The sequence below is a fragment of the Labeo rohita genome, chromosome 8, assembly GCF_022985175.1.
Source record: "Labeo rohita strain BAU-BD-2019 chromosome 8, IGBB_LRoh.1.0, whole genome shotgun sequence".
In the NCBI taxonomy this organism is placed as follows: domain Eukaryota; kingdom Metazoa; phylum Chordata; class Actinopteri; order Cypriniformes; family Cyprinidae; genus Labeo; species Labeo rohita.
In genome coordinates, this window is record NC_066876.1 from 24,790,620 (window position 1) to 24,814,063 (window position 23,444).

At 34.9% G+C, this 23,444-nt stretch overlaps 1 protein-coding gene across 5 annotated transcripts in view; it reads left to right on the top strand.

Moving 5' to 3' along the window:
- The window catches only part of prkcz (protein kinase C, zeta), a 141,681-nt gene that overhangs the window by 40,427 nt on the left and 77,810 nt on the right, over window positions 1-23,444 (top strand). Inside the window, exon 1 of one of the 5 annotated variants that reach the window (XM_051117814.1) lies at window positions 10,346-10,556. The exons of 3 other annotated variants lie outside the window; for them this stretch is intronic. In XM_051117814.1, the coding sequence (XP_050973771.1) occupies window positions 10,520-10,556 (37 nt within the window). In that variant the 5' untranslated portion in view covers window positions 10,346-10,519. Of the gene's footprint in view, window positions 1-10,345; window positions 10,557-18,642; window positions 19,377-23,444 lie in introns of those variants that run through there. One more of the 5 variants, XM_051117811.1, reaches the window with a different exon arrangement.

Consider the following 23,444-nt stretch of genomic DNA (forward strand, 5'->3'; position numbering starts at 1 on the left):
AAGAGAATAAAATGAACAGAATTGAGATGAGGTTTCAGGGGTCAAAAAAAATAAGGTCTTAAATGTGTCCAGGAGCTAAGAGTGTTTTCGCGACGCATCGTCAGTCGGCTATATTGGCACGATAGAAGGTAAACAATGCCACTGAACTGAACAAAGCTTGCATATTTTATTACTTGCATACATTTGGAGTACTATAGATTGCCAAAAGTTATAACAAATCAAGGAGAAAAGGTTGCCCAGGATTTCCAGGGCAAGAATCTTGACAACATTAGTTTTTGTACTTATCATTTCCGGTCAGGTAAGTGAAATATTAGGATAATATCTTAATTAATGCTGCTCGTATGGATCTTTACCACCTATTAACTTTAGTTTATCAAAATATTGCGTCCTAAGTCCTCCTCTATATGATTTAGCAGCTTCCATATTTTTTTTTTAAATAAATTAGCAGAACAATGTATTCAGTAGTACATTAACTGTGCAATCCATGCTGTTGTTTACATCTGAGTATCTCCAATATGGCTGTGCATCTGGGTAACTGATCAAATCGTGACAAAAAGTGCCTCAGTTTGAATCCCAGCTTGCTGTTGCTTATCATTTAGCATCACTATGTGTAAACAGGTTTAGGCTATTAAGCTAGCATGTACACTAGAGAGGAACTGTGTTTATTGTAGAGTTTCAAGGGATTTTTATAGGGATGCCCCCTAATAATCGACTAACCATTAGTCGACGAGAAGAAGCTTGGTCAACCAAAATTTGGAGGCGTCGGGTGGTCACTTGCTCTAAAAATACTGTCATTTTTAGTTATACAGATTAATGTAATACACCTTTCAAATCTGTAAAGACTCTACATTTATTTGTGTGCACTCACAATAACAACGAAATGTTGGGCTTTTGTAAAACAATTACAGCAAACAGGATGCGCTTTCTGCTGTCTCGCTCTCTGTGAACTTAAGCATGAAACTTTAAAACTCTGTGTATACTTGCCTTACAGACGTGAAAAATACAGGGTATCTATAGAGAGTGAAATGTCTATTTTTAAATGAACCAATTCAAATGGAAAGCGAATTTTCTCTGATTATGAAATCCATATTAAACATGCATATGTGCATCACTACTGCGGAGACTTCATCTCTTAAAGGGGTCATCGGATGCCCATTTTCCACAAGTTGATATGATTCTTTAGGGTCTTAATGAAAAGTCTATAATATACTTTGGTTAAAAATTCTCATTGATAGTGTAAAACAACACCCTTTTTACCTTGCCTAAATCAGCTCTGCAAAAATCATCCTGCTCTGGTCGAGGTTGCTTTAAATGTTAATGAGCTCTGCTTGCTCCGCCCCTCTCTTCTCTCTGTGGAGAGACGAGCCTGTTTACTTTAGCTGCATTTAGCCGCGTGTAGCTGCTAAAATTGGTAACTAATTACAAAAGAAGTTTAACAGTTGAATGGTTATCGGTCATTTCAAAACTAGTTTACTGATAAAATAATTTAAAAGCATAAAAATCGACACAAACAGAAGAAAAAATGAAGAAATCATGATTATTAGGGGTCGACTGATTATCTGCCTGGCTGATTATCTGCACCGATGTTAAGCATTTCTATGATTATCGGTATCGGTCATTTTCAAAACCGATTTTGGCAAATAAAATAATTTAAAAGCATAATAAAGCAACAGAAACATAAATGGATAAGAAATCATGATTATTAGGGGTCAACTGATTATCGGCGCTGATGTTAAGCATTTTTATGGTTATCGGTATCGGCCATTTTCAAAACCAATTTGCCGATGAAATAATTTTAAAGCATTTAAAGACAGTTTTTGCCAGAGCTGTTGTTATTCTTAATTTTGACATTAATTTTCATTTTTACACAAGACATATATCGGTTTAAAATATTGGTTCTCAGTCTGCTTGATCTATTGGCTTCAGCCCTGAAAACACATATCATTCGACCCCTAATTTGAAGTATTTTTGATATCTAAAAGCAGTGATTTCTGGTACAGCAGCATCCACAGAAAGACAAAAAGCCCTTTTTATCAGACAGGAAGTGATTTGGCCCAGTGTTTCACATGACTAAGTGCACAATCGTGATAGAAGCCATTGTCTATTCACGGGACAGTGTGCTGTATCTCTAGCCAGACTACAAATAAAGTATTTACAGTAGATGTTGCCACATACTCTAGATAGGCATTTTGCTTGTTGTGTTTGCGAATTAAAAAAATAGATCAGTAATCATATTTGTGATTGCATTATGCTCTTTAAAGATCAGCATGTCAGCTTTTTTCATGTTAGAGAATTGAACCTCTGGATTAATGTCTGCAGTTGGATATTTAAAGATTTCAATGGGATCCGTAATCTCTGTAGGATTACTGTGCCTGAATGGCTGACATCAGCTTTCTTGAATTTATGCTGCGTTGAAGTCGCAAGTAAAAGTTAAGAGAGTGTGCAGAGTGTTCGTAATCTCCCATAATGCATTCGTCCGTATTTTATATAGCCACAGTCTCTGGAGGGTGTTGCCCCACAGTTAATCCTCTTTTTTTTTAAAGCACTGACACAAACTGTTCCGCCACCTTTCCTTTGCACATCCAGCCCCTCTCGTTAAAGCGATCCTTTAAAAGTGTGTCATCTTTCTCTCTCTCTCTCTCTGCTTCAGATAAAAGCTCTTTACTGTTAAAATCCAATTGAATCTCATGGTACTTCCTATATGATGATGTCATTATGGAAGTGGTTTAAAAACTGAGGCTGTCAGGCTCTTCCATGTTCCGTGACATCATTGCGTCATTCCATTTCTCCTTTTTCCTCTGTTTCTCCGAGCTTACGCTCACTTACGTAACCATTGATCCACAGATGGTACAGCTGACCTGCTGCCTGGTAATGTGTTTGTGTGACCTTCTGACACTCAACGGCTGGAAAACGTTTTATCTGAATGACTCTACATGTGTCGCATGAAATATGGCGAATGATCACTGCTGTACAGACTCAGACTGAGTCCAAAAATAGACCCCCTAAAAACAGTACCTTTAAGAATTAGACCAGTGGCCAAAACTAGATAAGACTAGGCCCCTTAAGACCACTTGAGGCCTGGATCCAGACCAATATCTAACCTCAAGACCATGTTGAACCAGTTGTTTAGGTTTTGGCCCCAACACAAAAAAAGTTTAAATTAATTAATAAAAAAAAAAAAAAAAAGAAATGTATAATTTATGATATAATTTATAGTGTTTAATGTATAATAATTGTAATTAATTTGATAAATGTAATTAAAATGTATGTTATAAATATAGTAAATATATTTAAATATAGTAAATATTTTATGAATAAAAATAAATTTTTAATGGATTTACATGTATTTTATTATTATTATTATTTTTATTTTTTACATGTATTATTTAATATTTATAAGTTTATAAAACACATTTATTAGTTTCATTTTTATTAATTTGTTTTATGTATTTTTTATTTCTATTTTTTTTATTAAAAAAGAATGTATTATTTGTTATATAATGTATAATAATCAGTAATTGTATAAAAATATATTTTATAAGTATAATTATAATTAAAATATATTTTATACATAATAATTATAATTTTTAAATATTTTTTTTAATGTATTTCCATGCCATGTATTATTTGATATTTATAAGTGTATAAATATATATTCATTTGTCTTGTGTGTGTGTGTGTGTGTGTGTGTGTGTGTGTGTGTATATATATATATATATATATATCAATTATTGTATCTTTTATTTCTATTGTATCAATTATTTCTATATAATATAATTAAAATATTTTATCATTTTTTTATCATTTTAAATGTATTTACATGTATATTTTTTACATTTCTAGTTTTATGAAGGACACATTTTAAATATATTAAAATTTGTTTTATGTACATTATTTATTAAACATTTTTCATGAAGACAAATTTATTACTTTCATTTTTATTCATTTATTTTGTAAATAAGTTTATTACATTTATTTCTATTAAGGTGGAAAATATACTGCTATTAGATTTACATTAAAAAAATTATATTTTATATATTAGTATTAGTGTCATGTTTGGTTTATTATATGCTAACATTATATATGTGTATATATATGTATATGTATGTGTGTGTATATGTATATATAAATGCACCCACATAAATGTATATATTTTAAGAAATTTTATTTTTGTGTATAAAATATTTTTATTTAATTGTACTTTATTTTATTTTACATTTGTATGCTATTAATTTATATATATCTATATTTTAGATATATATATTTTTGCAATTTTTTCATTCATTAAAATGTCTCCTTCCCACACAAGACCACTGCCTGTATGATGCTGACCTCTGACCTCTGACCTTTCTTAATGCTGTTTTGTTAAATCCGTCTGAACTTTTCGCCATCTGACCTGTTTCGCCAAAATGACCTCAGTCAGTTGTGTAAAAGAACATAGTGTGGAATTCTTTCCTTCGGAGTGGTTGTTAGGCTAATTGGCTTGTTGTCTGAGGATGGATGTCTTCGCAAAAGCTTTTAAAGTGACCACCTCCTCCCCACTCTTCAGACTGTTTAATTTGGAGGAGTGCCCAGGATAAAAAGAGAATATTTCACTCATCTTGTGTATGTGTGTGTTTGTGAACGGCTAGTTTGAAGTTCCTAGACACCATCTGCTCATCTGCATCGAACATATTGAAAACGCACATAATGTTTTCCTCATATCCCCCAATGAATATTAATCTAAGACTAAAAATTGCACAACACTACAAATGTACCAACTCATTTGACGTCTTGATTCTCTGGAAAGCTACAAAGAAGCAAAGTGGTCTCTGGTTCCTAAATACCCAATAAAAATGGCCTATTGAGAACAGTTTTCTTTCTTTTGTTAATGTATTTCCTATTAAAAACTGGTTTGAACAGGTTATGTTGAAGGGTTTGTTCCTCTTTTTTTTTTTAATAAAACAGCCACTAGACATAAATCATGATTTGCTACATGCTATTGCATTTCAAAACTAGCATATAGATGACTTGAACAATAATAGCCTTTGACTATAAGGATATGGATTTTGAGTTTTTAATATTTTCTGTTCTTGCGAATGATGTCATCCTGTTTTGCTTCACATTTTCTTCAATCCCAGCTCTGTCCAATTCGCTTCATTTTTACCAGCATGAAACATTTGTCAAGCGTCACGATTCGATTACGCAGACACATGTGTTTGATAAATACATCTGACAGGCTGCTCAGAATGATTGTGGTATCAGGATTCAGTGTGTGGTCGGACTCAGACAGGAAGTGTGACTGTGAGAGTGAAGACGTGGAAGACGGTGACATCAACATAATCATCCTTTGGAGTGTTTTGACTGTTTCAAATTGATACTGACCAGTGATATTATTGATATTCCTCAAACATTCTTGATAGGATTTGTTCTAGAGCTGTCACTAACGATTATTTTGGTAATTGAGTAATCGGTCAATTATTCTGACGAGTAATCGAGTAATTGGATAATTCTAATGAATGTTTTTGTAGTAATAAAAATAGACCTAAATTAATAATAGCCTTTATAATTACTTAAAATACATATATAATAGCAATGAGTTTACATACACATTACAGAATCTGCAAAATATTAATTATTTTACTAAAATAAGAGGGATCATATAAAATGCATGTTATTTTTTTGAGTATTCCTGAATAAGATATTTGACAAAGATGTTTACATATAGTCAACAAGAGAAAATAAAAGCTGAATTTATAAAAACGGCCCTGTTTAAAAGTTTACATACACTTTAGTTTTTCAGCATTTTTGTGTAGTTGAAACCTTTCCAACAATGACTGTACGATTTTGAGATCCATCTTTTTACACTGAGAACAACTGAGGGACTCATATGCAACTATTACAGAAGGTTCAAACACTCACTGATGATTCAGAAGGAAACGCAATGCATTAAGAGCTGGGGGGGGTGAGAACTTTTTGAATTTCAGCATCAAGATCAGGGTAAATTTAACTTATTTTGTCTTCTGGGAAACATGGACATATCTTCTGTAGCTTCTGAAGGGCAGTACTAAATGAAACAAATATGATATTTAGGCAAAATAAGAAAAATGTACACATCTTCATTCTGTTCAAAAGTTTTCACCCCCTAGTTCTTAATGCATAGTTTTTCCTTCTGAAGCACTGAGCATTTGAACCATCTGTAATAGTTGCATATGAGTACCTCAGTTGTCCTCAGCATTAAAAAAAGATGGATCTCAAAATCATGCAATAAATACACTAAATAAAAAATAACATGCATTTTGTATGAACCCTCAAATTTTGCTAAAATAATTACCTTTTTGCAGATTCTGTAATGTGTATGTAAACTTTTGATCTCAACTGTATGTATTTTAAATATGTATTTGATATATATACTTTTTATATATTATAACTGAAACATGCATATAGATTATATACACCTTTTTACTACCTAGGTAGAATTTCTATTTTTTTTAAACACTTTATATAATATATAAAATAATATATGTTTTTTCCATTTTATTTGCAGTGCTATATATTATTTTGGCATTTTTTTGGAATCTTGGCGCAGTATTACAGAAGTAATATTGCTTGAACTGGTGCATAAATGATGTGCTAATTTTAATAGTTTATGTGCTGAGTAATTAATTATTCATTAGGCCACATGTTTGTACTGTATTTGTTTCCTGGCCTTATTTGAAACGAATGAAAATCTGTTTGAATAGCTCAAATGCATGTTTGTTTTAACCACAAGATGATGTTTGAACTCATCTGCTCAATGACTGATTCACACACATGCAATTTAATTTTGGTGATGCATCACTGGGCCATAATGGAAAACCATTAGAGTTGTACAAACCCTTAGCTGCTGTCTGTCTACATACCAGCCTTCCATTAACCCCTTTATTTACATGAAAACACGCACGCTCACTCAGCACACGGACCAGACAGACCGGAGTGGTTGATTCCATCTAGTGAGGCACATAAACAGAACTGAATTAAGGCCTAATGGCTGTGTATTGAGTTTGCCTTTAGGTTACAGTTTTACACTGTAGAGTTTTTTCAGTCTTGTTAAGCTGGCAAATCATTTTGCTGTCAGATGGCAACACTGAAATGCATTGGCTCCAGCACACGAAGTACGGCTGGCGGCACTGGACATAATGTGCTCTTTCTCATTGCAGAAATTCCTGGCATCATTTTTAAGCTCTTGCCATTTTTACTTGTCATCTTAAATGTCTGACTCATGCTGAAGGTCTTGTCTCCATTTTAAAGATACTGTGGAATGCAATAATTGCTTCATTGAGCTGACAATAAACTAATGTTCCAAAAGACAGAAAGTGAATGCGGGAATGTTGCGTGGTGAAGCTGAAGTCTGGTGTATGAGTTGGTCCAACAGCGGTGGAGGTGAAAGTCCTTAGATAAGGCGAGTTTCCTGAGCGGGGTTGGACTAAAGCCACCCATCCTGCAGAGAGAGAGATGGAGGAATGGAGAGATATTCTCATTGTTGTGGAATTTGGGAAATGCATTTACAATGTCCAAACTATTGCAACATCAGCCAGTCAAGGAGAGAAATCAAGGCGGTGTACGGGAGAGAAAGAACAGGTGAAAAAGAGACAGATAACGATGTCAAATATTCAGGATTTATGGTTCCAAAGGTATCATCAGTGGAGGAAATATTTTGAACTCTGATCTGTCATATGCATGTCTCTGTGTGTATATGTATAGTAAAATGTGAATGTGATAAAGTAAGGCCATATTTTATTTTCAGCAGGGCTGTCAGTTTAACGTGTTAACTTAATTAGCTATGAAAAATAACATGATTAAAATATTTTAACACAGTTAATACACTCGCCCCGCCCTCAGACCTGTATGTCATCTTATATTTCATATAGTTGACTGTTGACAAATATGATGCAGGGCAACAACTCCACAAATGCAGTTATGCCCTCAAATTCAAGATATTGGTGCAAAAAATGCCCCTGTATGTGTTTTCTCATATTTATATATATCGCATATCTCACAATATCACACTGGCATCAAGAGCAATATGACACGAGTGCCTATTTTGCCCCGATCTATCACAAGCTTAAATATGATTACATACAACAGTTCAGTAAATTCAGTAAACCCAATATTGCATGTTTTTGCTCAATTTAGCTAAAGACATATTACCTTTGAAGCCACAGCAGAATTGTTGCGTGTCTCTGAGCAACACAGCGAAGTTTAGTTTCTGAATGAATCAGTATTTTGAACGAATCGTGTGAACCAATGATTCAAAAGCCTGTTCATAAAGAGAGCCAGTTATGCCATTCCTGAATGAATCAGCTGTTTGAACAAATGGAATGAATAAATGAATGACTCATAAAGACGTTTACAGCCACCTGCTGGCAGATTTAGTTTCTTATTTGGAGTAACAAAAAATACTGAGATTTCTTTTATGTTCCATAGTTTACGTTAGGTCATTGCAGCTTAAATGTTAATATGTAATAAATTCTATGTTGAATCAAATAAAATCTAAAACAGTTTGTAATGTCTACTTGATACTTTCCCATTTAACACAAAAGTAACTTTAAAGGAGAAGTCCACTTCCAAAACAAAGATTCACATATAATCTACTCACCCCCTTGTCATCCAAGATGTTCATGTCTTTCTGTCTTCAGTCGTAAAGAAATTATGTGTTTTGAAGAAAACATGACTGAAGAAGGAAAGACATGAACATCCTGGATGACAAGGGGGTGAGTAGATTATATGTCAGTTATTGTTTTGGAAGTGGTCTTCTCCTTTAAATAATGTTTTGTGGGTATTTTCAGTCAAATTTATTTTGCGATTAATTTGATTAATTAATCAAAACATCATGTGATTAATTGGATTCAAAATTTGAATCTAATTTGACTGACAGCCCTAACTTTCAATAATTGTATTAATTTTTTTTCTTTAAACCTTAAAATTGGTCTCTTTTAGCACCAAAAAGCAGTAAGGGTGCAATTTGGGGTTGGGTTTTTTTTTGTTGTTGTTGTTGTTGTTGTTGTTATTTTTTAGTCACTTAATCTCATCAGTATGGAAGTTAGTTTCCGCAACCGAATAGAAAATAAAAAAGGTAATTGCGACTTTTTAGCTCACACTTCTAACTTTTTTTTTCTCAGAATTGTTATAAATTCACAGTTCTGACTTTTTTTCTCAGAATTTTGACAAATGCAAGACATAAACTCAATTCTGAGAAATAAAGTTGCATTTCTGAAAAAGAAAGTCAGAATTACGAGATATAAACTGACAATTTTTGACTTTTTTCGTGCAATTCTGAGAACAGTCCCGAGTTTTTTTCCCCTTAAAACTGGACTTTATAACTCACAATTGCAAGTTTATATCGCTTTGCGAGTTTATATAGTTTGTAAACTCGCAATTTCATGAAGAAAATTTAGAAATGCGAGATGTGAACTCGCAATCTCTTGAAAAAGTAAAAATTGGAAGATAAGGAACTCGCAATTGTAAGAAACAAGTCAGAATTACGAGATATAAACTTGTGTATTTTCTCATTCTGACTTTAAAACTCACAATTGCAAGTTTATATCTCACAATCAAAAAAAAGAATTGTGAGATAAGTCACTAATCTTTTTTTTTTATTTTTTATTCAGTGGCGTAAATGTTTGTTCGGTGCTTAAGAAACATTTCTTATATTGTCAGGTGAAACAGTTGTGCTGCTTAACATTTTTGTTGAAACAGTGATACATTTTTTTCAGGATTCTTTGATAAATAGAAAGCTCAAAATAACAGCATTTATTTAAATAGAAATATCTTGTAATATTAGAAATGTTTTTAATGTCACTTTAGATCAATTTAATGCATTCTTGCATAATTAATTTCTTAAAATAATCATACCAACCCCCAAATGTGTGCCAATTGTGCTGTTTCCTATTATATATGCCCTTTAAATAATATAGCCTGCTAGTCACTGTTAAAAGTTGAAATTTCCTGGCCTTCCCATGCTCTCACAAAAGAATGAATCATCTCTCATCTTTGCAATACATCAGTCTCTGAATCCTAAAATATAACTTCACCTGCACGATTTTCCTTTCCTGACTCTCCTTGCTGCTCAGGGTTTAATAATAGCACCAAGTCCCCACAGAGCCGGAGAACCAGGCCAATGCGGTCTAAAGAGTCAGCTATGCCCTCTTGTGGCAGGTACATGTTATAACAAGCGTCTACAAGTTAGGGCATCAACCTGCAGGGGTCCTCGTGAAACAAGAAGAGAGAGAAAACAGAACTGGAACAACTAAAAAAAAAAAAAAAAAAATCCTTTAAACATCCAGTAGAGCTAAACTGAGCATGCTCAGCGCCGCTGTGCTTTTCAGATGTGTGTGCACACAGGCAGAGGGAGACAGAGGGGTGTGTGATGGTTTGCTTCTGAGCGGGAGTGGGAACGAGTCAGTAGGGACCAGAAACGCGGGCTGAGCTCCAGTGCCATGGCAGGAAGGATGGAAGAGGGACAGTGAAGTGGATCCAGGCACCACCAGCCCATATAGGGATGCTGCTAACACTACTGTTCTATCTGCGAGTGAAAGGTACCGTTGTACGCCATACACAGAGAGAGAAAAAAATCAAATGGATGAAGAAATAAGACAGAATGACTGGGGAGAATGGAAATAATTGCACTGTTTTGTTTTATAGAATTGATTTTGTTTATAAAGGGATAGTTCATAGAATATTGACAGTTGTACCTCATGTCGTTTCTGCGTGAAACACAAAAGGAGATGTTTAGCAGAATGTCCAAGCTGCTTATTTTGATTGGTGACCATGAGTGTTAATACTCAACGTCCACTTTTACTGTTCTGACATTCAGCTAAATAAAATCTTTCAGGATTGCAATGACATGAGGGTGAGTAAACAGACAGAAATGGCTTTTTTGGGTTAACTATCCCTTTGTTGTGTGTATGTGGGATGAAAGGCTTCTTTCACTCTTATCTTACCCTCTCCGTCCTCTTTCTGTGTCTCTCTCTCATTTGCTCCTTTATTTAACTGTCCTCTTTGCAGAGAGTTTTCAGTTAGCTCATGGTCTGCTTGTACTGACGTAACAGACCTTTAACAGCGACACGGTTTCTACAAGACTGCAGTTTCACGTCTTTGTAATTTCAGATCACTCAGGTTGATCTATTTAACACATCAAACATTTACTTTTCTTCCCTCTATGAGAGTTCAATAAGGGTTTCTGTTTGAGTTTACCTTTATTTATCCACAAATTCTATGTCATCTAAAAAGCTGTATTGACATAGTCAGTTGTATTGTAATATGCGTCACTCTTTGCACCATTTGAGAGTGAGTTCCTTTGCATTAAAATGTCTATTTATGGATTTGGTGTCTATTTTTAGTACATGGCTCAATAATAGTGCCTCAGGGCTTTGTGCGCTGTCCGCTTTTGTTTCAAAGCAAAATGATGTTGACAGATTGGTAGTGTGCAGGAAGCTTTCGCCAAGATTGCTAGGGGTTGTGTGCTGTAGTGGTTAAAGCTCAGGGTTAGTAATTAGAAAACCATAAGCCATCACTGTTGGACTCTTGAATGCAGCTCTTAACCACAGTTTGCTTGCCCCATGCAAATTGTCAGAGTTTTGCTGTGTGGTTGCTAAGGTGTTTGATTGCTAGTGGTTTGAGTATGTTTAGTTGCTATGCACAGAGCTATAAAAATTATCTGAAAATGAGGTGTTTGGCCTGTCAGTGCAGGCGGTTGACTGAGGCTTCGGCTTGATCATAAAAGCTGTTTTATGTGTTTGTCTGCAGTTTTTTGTTCAACATATACTGTAAAAAAAAAACAATTTGTTGAGACAACTTAAAACAATTTGTTAATTTGCCATAAAATTTTAAGTTCAATTAATTCAAATAAGTATAGTCAACTTGAAATGTTGAGTTGTACTAAGTGACAACTTAGATAATCGAGTTGACTACACAAAAAATTGGTTTGCCAAACTTAAAAGCTGCGTTTGTTACCCGACTGCCTTAAAATTGTAAGTAGAATCAACTCAAATATCTAAGTTGTCACTTAGTAAAACTTAACATTTCAAGTTGAGTACATTTTTTTTGTGAGTTGACTGAACTTAAAATTTAAAGGTTGCAGGGTAACAAATTGTTCTTTTACAGTGTACAATGTACAAGCAAAACGAAGCCCTTCAAATATAATGATTTTATTTTTCCCCCTAAAAAGGAAAAAGTCCAAATATCAATTCCTGATTATTTACTAACCCCAGTGTCATCCAAGATGTTCATGTCTTTCTTTCTTCAGTTGAAAAGAAATTAAGGTTTTTGAGGAAAACATTCCAGGATTTTTTTTTCCATATAATGGACTTCAATGGGGATCAACAGGTTGAAGGTTCAAATTGCAGTTTCAATACAGATTCAAAGGGCTCTACAAGTAATAATGGTATTTTCTATTGAAATGATCGGTCATTTTCTAAAAAAAAATAAATAATGATTTATATACTTTTTAACCACAAATGCTCATCTTGCACTAGCTCGACTTCACCCATTACGCAATCATGTTGGAAAGGTCACGCGTGACATATGCGGATGTACCGACCCAGTAAAGTCAGATTCCCTTTATAAATAAGGTAAAACAAAGATGTTGGACGATTTTGAAGTTTGAGGAGAAAATGAGATGGAGTTTTTCTTAGAGATGTGCCGATCAACCAGCCAGGGACTGGAATTAGCTGATTTTCTGCATGAACGGCAGTGACCGGCCGGTCAGTTTTGATGTCACACTTAACCAGTGTTGCCAAGTCTGCTGTTTTCCTGCGGAATTGGGCTACATTCATACTGTTGCCGCGGGTTGATTTTCATGTCCGCAGGTTGAAACAACCCTAATAACGTAATATTTACCCCTAGAATGCTAATTTTAGCAGAGGACCCCATCAAAAATGTGTATTTTACCCCCTGGAACATGATTTTTTGAATAGCAGTTGGGTGGGTTTTGTTGTGAAAACCTGGCAACCCTGCACTTAACGCCGACTGATAATGTATTTATGTTGTGCCAGATAAGGCTTGCACAGCCTGAGTGAGTATGTGAGAGTGACTAGTGCAGATATCAAAACAAATGAATGCAACAACACTCAAAATTAATAAAAAAAAAAAAAAAAAGAAAAAGAAAAAGAAAAGAAATGTGTAATATGTGATTTAGGTACGCAACATTTTACGACCAGGATGTTTTCACGAATAACACAATTGCAACGTGACACTGATTTTATACAATAGACGTTCAGTAAACAAGAAGTTAAAATTAAGTGACTTACATTTTGGACAATATTGACTGTTTTTGCTGAGTTTCGTTAATGAAAATAGCTCCAATCAAAGTCAGAGCAACACACAGCGGTGTTTTGTTATTGAATGAATCCACGTATTTGAACGAATCAAATGAGTCAATGATTCAGTAACCCATTCATAAACACAGTCAATTGCCTTGTTTCTGAATGAATCAGCTGTTTGAACGAATCGGTTGAATTAAGGACTAAATGACTCACTCATTCAAACAGTCATTTGCCGCCACCTACTGGTGGTTTGGATTTATATTTAAAAGTATCATTGAATTTTTGCCAACATATCTTATTTGTATGTTCAAAAAATATTCAAAACATTAATCTTTGCAGTTTTGCGGTGTAAATGTGTAAATGTGTAAGTGCATCTAATGCCCCTTCAGATGCTGTTTCTGTTTCCTCTGCACTGGAACGATGGAGTTTATACTGATTTCATTTAAATGGTAACAACTCTACAGTTTCTTATTATTTTAACTGAATTAATTGAAACAATGTAAGAATTTGATGTGAAAGATGACACATTTAATAAGGTTAGGGAAAAATGGCTATTTATAAACATAGTGGGGAAATAACATCTGTTTTGTTATATACAGCAGCTCCTTTGCAGTTAATTGTTATTTCTACCTCTTTCCAGTCACAGAGCACTTTATTTTGAGAACATCTCTAACTTATAGTCTCTAACTTTATAGAAATCGGAATCGCCAAAAATCGGCATCGGCAAGTCACACCTACAATAAATTCAGAAATTGGAATCGGCCAAGAAAATTGCAGTTGGTGCATCTCTAATTTTTCGCCCTACCCTACTTTTTTGAACCGGAGTACACAGACAAAGAACTAACCATGTGTGACCTTTTCATTATTACGTAACACATAAAGTCACGGACAAGCATTGCAGAGCTAGTGCAAGATGAGCATTTGTGGTTAAAAAGTATAGAAATTTTTCTTTTTTTTAGGAAATGGCCGATTGTTTTGCTAGATAAGACCTTTATTCCTCGGCTGGGATTGTGTAGAGCCCTTTGAAGCTGCATTGAAAGTGCCGATCACCATTGAAGTCCACGATAGGGAGAAAAATCCTGGAATGTTTTCCTCAAAAACCTTAATTTTTGTTCACCTGGAAAAAGAGAGACATGAACATCTTGGATGACATAGGGTCAAGTTGAAGTGTTTTTTCAAGGCGACTGTGTGAAAGCTCTGGTCATGTTGCAAAACATAAATATTCTAGGATGAGGAATTAGTTCCAGATATGTACATGTGTGTTTATTTTTCCAGAGTCTGTGATTAACATTTCAAAGACGTGTGTACACTCAGCAATGAAGTCTCATGGGAGTGTTGTGAAGTCTCAAGAGTGAGGCTTTTTTTGTTTGCTTCACTCCTAATTACATAAAACTGCTTTATTCTGTGAACCTCACATTTATACTAGTTATGTAATGCTAGACTTGTACTAATGCAGCGCACGTGGCCGCAGGCACATTTCTGGTCAATAGTGACGACGCATGAGACTCACTTTTAGGGAACAGTGACATAAACCTTTGAAGTTCTGGATGGAGTATTTTTAAAGTTTTAAAAATATCCTGAGGAGCTAAAAGCTTATTATTGATGATGAATATGTGTTTTGTTCATATGTAAGGAAATAAGAAAGAGACTGGCAGGAGAGGCTCAAAATGAGGCGGCTAAAATCAAAGAGTTGGCCGCGAGCTCTGCCGTTTCATCCTGGATAACTCTGATGAGCTTGAAGCAAAGGCTGCCATTCTGATGTCAAATTTTTAGACTTTTATATCAGCAAAAAAAATTCAGGAGTCACAAAAGTGTCTCCTAAGAGAGATTTTTTTCCCCCTTGTGAGGTGAAATATAAGCTAGGCAGTTATGAAGTCTGTCTAGCCTGCATATCCTGGACTCGCGGCTGTTCTGACACAAGGACACAAGATAACTGTCTACGCAACTCCTACAGCATTTCATAATGCATCACAAAAGTTCAAAGAAGTTTCAGGGAAAGAAAAGGATGAAAGATGAAATTTCAGAGAAAGGGAAGAATGACAGAAGAAAGGTGATATGATTGATAGAACTGTGTGTGTGTCTTTGTCTTATACAGTGTGTATGTGTTGCTTCAGGCTTTGCAGACGCATTGTGACCTTAAATAGCTCAGAAACTGTGATTCATTCTCCACTGTGCAGTTTATTTGCACTGTATGATTCAGTACCAGCCTGAGACTAAAAGACCCATGAAATTGCTTGACGGGCACAGTTGTCATTGGCATTTCCTGTTGAAACGGGAAGTTTGGGAGGGAAATATTGTTCCTTTTTTAAAATTTCTAATAATAGTTAATTTATTTATTCCACACTTATTTGCTGTTTGCTTGTTAGTCAGGATGAGGTGTTATCAGTAGGAGGGATGTTCTCTTTCTAGCCAGAGATTTGGATGGACAAAAATTTGCATATGTCTCTGAGTGCAAGTTGGGTTATCAGTGTTTTATTTTATTTTGGTTTTCTAGAAAAGAAAGACTGCAAGTGTTGCCTGCTATTTTATTTTATTTTATTTTATAGAAGAAAAAGACTGCCAGTGTTGCCTGCTATTTTATTTTATTTTATTTTATTTTATTTTATTTTTTTATTTTATAGAAGAAAAGACTGCCAGTGTTGCCTGCTATTTTATTTTATTTTATTTTATTTTATTCTGGTTTTTTAATTATTATTATTATTATTATTATTATTATTTTATTTATTTGTGTACACTAGCATATGCATGGCCTCAAAGCTAATACACATGGACTAAAAGTACAAAAAAAAAGTTATTTCCCCTGTTATGGTTTATTAATTTCATAAATGAGGGTTTTTTCCTTTTCTTTTTCTTTTTCATCATCATCATCTTTAACATGGTGTCTCTGACTTTGTGTGCTTTTTCCGATTAAAACGTATTAGTATACTTCTTAAACTGTGTTTCTATACGTACAAAGGGAGATAAGGAAAATTAAATAGTGTTAGATGAAGTTAGAAAGTACATAGATGTAAAATGCCTAATGCAAAGCAAGGAGAAGAGATAATAAGGTACCTTTGTATGTTTATTAAGAAAATAAAATTGTCTGAATCTAGCTGATGTGCAATATATCTCATAGTCATTTTGCCAAGTCGTATGTAGGACCAACACATGAACATTTAAGAACAAATAAGGGAATTTTGAAATCAATACACAGGTAATAAATTGATTTAAGTGGAATCTCAGCTGCATTCTGAATAGTTTTTAGTGTTAGATAGTTAGCTGATCTCATTTCACTTTTTTTTTATATCTTGTTTTCTGTATTTATTCTATAATATGTTGGTTGCGCACAGAGTCAAATATGCTGTATTATATTTATGCAAATATGTTGTGTAGGTGCCAGTTGTCACAATGTTCTTTAAGGCTTGACTCACTGATTGTCTACAGTGAAGCCGTGTGTGTGTGTTTGGATTTGGTCCAGCCCAACCCACACACTCCGTGTGAAATGTACAGATACACTCCCATCCCACGCGAGAGCAGATCAGAGGGGTTACATCACAGCGAAATGTGGCAGCAGTCAAGGAGGAAGCGAATGAGTGAAAACGTGTTGTGATCTGATCGCTGTGACATTGTGGAAGACTTCAAAACGGTGTTAAAACAATACGATTGCATACTTTGAGCGCGCTACAGGAATTAGAGTCGCGTGTGTGTGTGTGTTTGGGGTGAATGGGAAGTCTTGTGCCGCACACTTACTCCCAGAGTAATCAAATTTAGTCTAATCTTCTGGATTATGACATGGCTTATAAATTAACTTTCTTTTAATTTAAGTACAGACTTCAAAGCAGCCTATTCACTGTAATGTTATTTGCCTTGCAGCGGTTTATGAAACTCCTCCCTGTCAATTAGCACAATACGTTAATGTCTGCTGCTGAAATTAGCATTTCCTCTCAGTGGGCTACCGCTAACACGCTCATTGTCATTTTCTCAGCGGCTGTTGTCCCCCTTATATGCTGAATTATTATTTTTAAGGAGTGTATCCTACACTTTCATTTTCTGATTACCACTTATAATGCTAGTGAAGGCTTTTGCATCCTTAAGCAATTTTACATAATCTTTCTGACAGGCTTTTAAAGGTACAGTAGCAAAATCAGTCCGTTCTCAAATTATCTAAATGACCTCTGTCTTGATTGGATAAATGGTTTGCATATGAAATGAGTGAAAACAAGTATTACTTACCTCAGAACTGCCTCTTAGCAAGTTCACAAAGCAGACTGGCCTGAAATGTGCCGTACAACTGTGTTTGTCTTCCAAGGAGCAAGGAAAATCCTGTTTTCAATGATATGGCCACTTTAGATTGTTTTACTTGAGGGCACAATAAGTCAAGTAAAGGTCATCTTTGGTCCTGATCTTCTCAGGAAGCTCTGATTTGGTGGGTGTTGCCAGATTTTGTTAATAACTGATTTCACATCGCTGTTAGAGATTTGACAATGGCATGTTTATGCAGAAACTTCTAGGGTTGCAAACGTTTTGTCCTTATTACTGCATTTTTTTCATTTATTTATTCACTCGCTTAAATATTTATTTAAAACATTAATATTGAATTTAATTAATTATTTTTCTAAATCTCATTGGCAAGTACTTTTGGCAAGTACATTTTTTTTGTTTTCTTTGTGCACAAAAAGTATTCTCATAGTTTCATAAAATTAAGGTTATTTTAATATGTCCTTAATTTGTCCTTACTACCTTTTGGGAACGTGTCAGTTGTGTTTTAATTTAATTTAAAGTAATTTTATTTTATTATATTTTGGTTTGGTGAAGAGAAAGACTGCAAGTGTTGCCTCCTATTTTATTTTATTTTATTTTATTTTATTTTTATTTTGGTTTTCCAGAAGAGACAGGCTGCAAGTGTTACCTGCTATTTTCTTTTCTTTTACTTATTTATTTATTTTTTAAATTATTTTGTTTTATTTTATTCTGGTTTTCTAGAAGAAATGACTTCAACTGTTATCTGCTGTTCATTTTATTTTATCATTTTATTTTATTTTATTCTGGTTTTCTAGAAGAGGAAGACTTCAAGTGTTATCTGCTGTTTATTTTAATTTATTTTATTTTATTGTATATTATATTTTATTTTATTTTAATTTAATTGCATACACTAGCATATATATGGGCTCAAAGCTGATACACATGGACTAAAAGTAAAAAAAAAAAAACACACACACAATCACAAACCTTATTTCCCAAGTTCTGGTTTATTCATCTCATAAATGCGGGTTTTTTCCCCTTTCTTTTTCTTCATCATCATTTAATATGGTGCCTGATATTAGTTTGCTTTTTTAAAAACTGTGTTTTTATACATATAAAAAGAGATAAAGAAAATAGTGTTAGATGAAGATCTTATGGGTTTGGAATGACATAAGGGTGAGTAATTAATAACAGAATTTTCACTTTTGGGTGAACTAACCCTTTAATTCATAATTAAATGTATAATTTGATAATTTTAAATAAACTTTTAGTTGAAAACAAGACAAAATACTGATGGGAAAAAATATTTTTGCAGTAAAGCCTCTCTGAGGAGACTGATTCTGAATTGGCAAATAACAGAGGAGTAGTGTTTCATTGTTCATGCTCAGGTCTCGGTGGCCAAATATAAGGGCCCTTATACAGAAAGCGCTGAAATGTTCTGCTCCTGCTGCGTTCCAGCCGCGCGCTTCAGTCCCGACCGCTCATTCTGCTCAAATCCCACTGCATGCTTTGATCCTACACACCCTCAGCACAGCAAAGGAAAGCCCCCTTTATCATCTTCCTGCCAGCCCAACCAACAATGTGTGGAAATGAGTCAAACCCATTTTAACTGGTCCTGCTCACTGAGCCCCTGCCTTTACGCGCTCACCAGACAAAGACCCTCACAGAGGACGTTCAGTCCTGGCTGGAGCTTTCTGTGGTCAGCGTGGGACGCCATGGCGGGCTTCTGCGTGTCTCTCCAGGACTCGCACGGTGCAGCTCTACCTCTCGTGCCGTTGTGTTCCCTCGTTGTGGTTCCTCTGACCGGAGGAGGAAGTGGAGGAAGAATGTGGGGTGACGCAACACTGGTGTGCTCTCAGACAGTCGCAGGAGGTATCCACAGCACTTATCTTAGCGGGGGGAGAGGGACTTAAAATGAAAATGAAAATAACTGTTTTTTAAGACTTTTTTGCTCTGTTGTTAAACTTATTGAACTGCCCGGCTGCCTAACTGAAATGAAACCTTAGATTGGTTTGAAATGATCTGAAAGGCACTACATATGCAGCAAGTCGCATGGGAGATGATGCGAAGCTTTAATAAGCTGATCTACACTGCAAAACATCTGTCATATTTTGTCTCATTTTCCAGTTGAAATATCTTAAAACCTTTGAAACTAAATAAATTGACTTGAGAAGCAACACTGGGTAAGATATTACAATTTGTTGGCAGAGAAGATGTCTTTAATATGAGGGTTTTTTTCCCCTTAATGCACTGGTAGATTTTTTTTTCTACTTCTTTTTAACTTATTTCTACTTCAGACGAGTGGAAGAAAAAAACTGCCAGTGCAGTGTGACAAAATGAATTTATATGGAAGATGCAATCTATGGAAGAAGGCTTAATATCTTAAGCAGCATTACTTGATTGATTTCTTTAAAGGATGTTTACATATTTAAGCTACAAAACAAGTAGAAAATTACTTATTAAACACTTATTTAGAAGTCTTTTTCATAGCAAAAAATGTTGGGGAAAAAAGTTATTTTCAATTATTTAATCTATTAATTTCAGTAATGTGTGACATACTGTTTAAATTATACACACGAACTCGCAATTCTGACTATTTCTATGAATTTCTTGATACAAACTTACAATTCTGACTTTTTTCTCAGAATTGCGTGATATAAACTCTCAGTTCTGACTTTTTTTTTTTTTAGAATTGCATGATATAAACTTGCAGTTCTGACATCATTTCTCAGAATTAAATGATGCAAACTTGTAATTCTGACTTTTTTTTCTCAGAATTGTGTGATTTATAAACTCGCAATTACAAGAAAGAACTCAGAATTGCGAGTGTACATCTTGCAATTCTTTATAATTGCAAGCTATTAAATCAGAATTGTGAGATACATCAGTCTTAGGTCATTGGACATCATAACTTGCAACTGTAAGTTTATATCTCACAAGTCTTTTTTTATTCTTTACTCTGAAAAAAAAAATTTGCATTTACCTTTTTTAAACAAAAAATTATACATATCTATATATATATGTGTTATGTAAGTTGGCGACATTAGTTGCAGCCTGATATGACTGGGTTTTGGGACACAGTAACAGTCTCGTTGTGGATTCAGCAGAGATCAGCTAAAGAAGAGAAAACAATCAATTACATTTAGATAATGTATTTATCTGCAAATGAAATTGAATCCTGTCTTCTTTTCGTGTTGTTTGTCTACGAACGTGAGATGTGTTCTGATGTGTAGATGAAGTTTGATTGTTCCATAACTCCAGTTCTTACTCTCTTTTCATCGCCAGTAGCAGATATTCAGTGCAATCCAGTGCAGACTTTCCGGCTCCAAAGCTATTGTTCAATTTAAGGTCAGGGATCTGGATCACTGCCATGATACCTGCAGTCTTGCTGGAGCTGCATCAATTCTTTTAACTTAGCCTACCATTAATGGCGCATTTGTCTCTTGTTTCATCAAGTGAAATGTTCGCGAGTGTGTTGGAAGGTTCCCTGATGCGTATTGTCATTAGTGTTAAAGATGCACAGAGTTTGCTTGATTGGCCAATACAACAATGGTGTTAGACTTTGTTCTGAGATTTCTATATATATAATAATAGCTGTCCTACTCATCATAGTCATAATTAGAGAACATGTGATCTGTACAGCAGTCACAGGATGCCTGTCATCTGTCTCCTGACATCACAGCTGAAAGACGACTGTGTGATTGAGTAAAGGACCTGGCATGATTCCAGCTGTGATTAACAAGGTCAAATGAATATGTTAAATGCACGGCGTGTGTGTCTGTGGTCACAGTGATGACTGATAACAACTGACTTGACTAAGTAGCATCGTGTGATCGCATCTCAGCTGTGCTAATTCAGTTCGGTGTAGAGAATGCCAACGTAGACTCTATTCCAGTCCTGCTTATACCCTCGGGTGCAACGTCGCCCTCCATCCACTGGAGCAAGGACAGATTTATAATGACGGGTGTAGGTTCATGAGCGTGCTCTGACTGAGCAGTTGGTGTCACCGGTTAAGTGCAGTCGTTAAAGAGGACGGGGCAATTAAGGACAGCAGGGATGAAGAATGAAAGCACGATTATTAGAGTCATTTACGAGTGCGAAAGATCACCGTCATTTTCCTTATTAAACTGTCATATTGTATGTACAGTAAGTGCTGATGTCTGTAATGAATGTTTTCACCATGATTATTTTTTCCGTGCATTTAACTGTAATGCATTTCAGTGGGAAACAATGTTTGGATGTAACTTAATTTTACACATAATGGTTTGATTGAATCATGCAGACCATGCAGGCCATGATGTTATTGGTTAATATTATTTGACCCCGCCAATGTGACCTTGAATTTGTGTTTAGGAAAGAGAAGTCATTGCTTAGGTGGAGAAATTGTTTAAATGTTAAAGAAAGTAAAAAGGTCAATTTTGTGTTTGATTCATTTACTGTAAGGTTGGTAGTCTGGAAATGTTTTGTAGTAACATTTCCAGGCATTTTGACCCAGAGAGCATTTTCTTTTTCCAAAAAAGGCTTGATGTTGTCCCGTTAGAATATAGCCTACTGACTTGTGGAAAAAAATGATGACATTTTTATATTTTCCCCCCACAACTTATTACACTTGTGGTGTTTCTTGTCAAAATGTTCCGGCCTACAAAAATTGCTTATAAATCTGTCATTATGCTGTGTTCTCACCAATTATTGGATTCAATCTTTTTGTCAGCTTGTTTTCTAACAATTAGCACAGGCTTTATATTTCTTTTGCTACTGATTGACCATTGAGCTCAGCTTTTGTACCTCCATTTTTGAGCTGCCAGATAACATTGCCAGAACTGTTCAATGTCAAGTTGACAAGAAAATTGAATCCTAGATATGTTGATAAAATAGCATTATGTGAGATCTGCAAGCAGTTGGTCGGCTGGTCATTTGGTCATTTCAGAAAATGTGCTTTGGCAAGCTGTTTTAAACTCCTGGAATGAACTCCAAAAGAACTTTGTTTTGACCAGATTTTCTTAAGAAATCAGTTTGTTCTGCAGTTCCACTTGGAATGTATTGGCAAAGTAAAGTGGTCCATATGACTATATGCATTATATATGCACTGTATTTAAACGGATCGTTCACCCAAAAAGGAACATTTTGTCATTCATTACTCACCCTCATGTCGTTTCAAACCTGTAAAACCTTTGTTCATCTTCTAAACACAAATTAAGATATTTTCAATGAAATCCAAGAGCTTTCTGACCCTGCATAGACAGCAACGCAACTACCACATTCAAGGCCCAGAATGGTTATTAAAATAGTCCATGTGACATAAGCGGTTCAACCGTAATATTATGAAGTTATGAGAATACTTATTGTGCACAACAAAACCAAAAATAATGACTTTATTTAACAATTTCTTTTCTTCCGTGTCCGTCTTTGATATGCGCCAAATACTTGTTCTGTTGCACATTAAAAGTATTAACATTACAGTTGAACCACCGATGTCACATGGACAGTTTTAAAGGATTAGTTCACTTCCAGAATAAAAATGTACAGTTTACTCCCCCCCTTGTCATTCAAGATGTCCATGTCTTTCTTTCTTCAGTTGTAAAGAAATCATGTTTTTTGAGAAAAACATTTTAGGAATTTTTTCCACGTAATGGACTGCTGTGGTGCCCTGGAGTTTGAGCTTCCAAAATGCAGTTTAATTGCAGCTTCAAAGGGCTCTAATCGATCCAAGCCTAGGAAGAAGGATCTTATCTAGCAAAACGATCGGTTATTTTCTAAATAACTTTTTATACACATTTTAACCACAAATGCTAGTCTAGCTTTGCGATGCACATCTGTACTCTGTGCACTCTGGTTCAAGACAGTTAGGGTATGTCGAAAAACTCCCATCTCATTTTCTCCTCCAACTTGAAAATCATCCTACATCGCTGTTTTACTTTTTTTGTGAAGGGCGCTTGATCG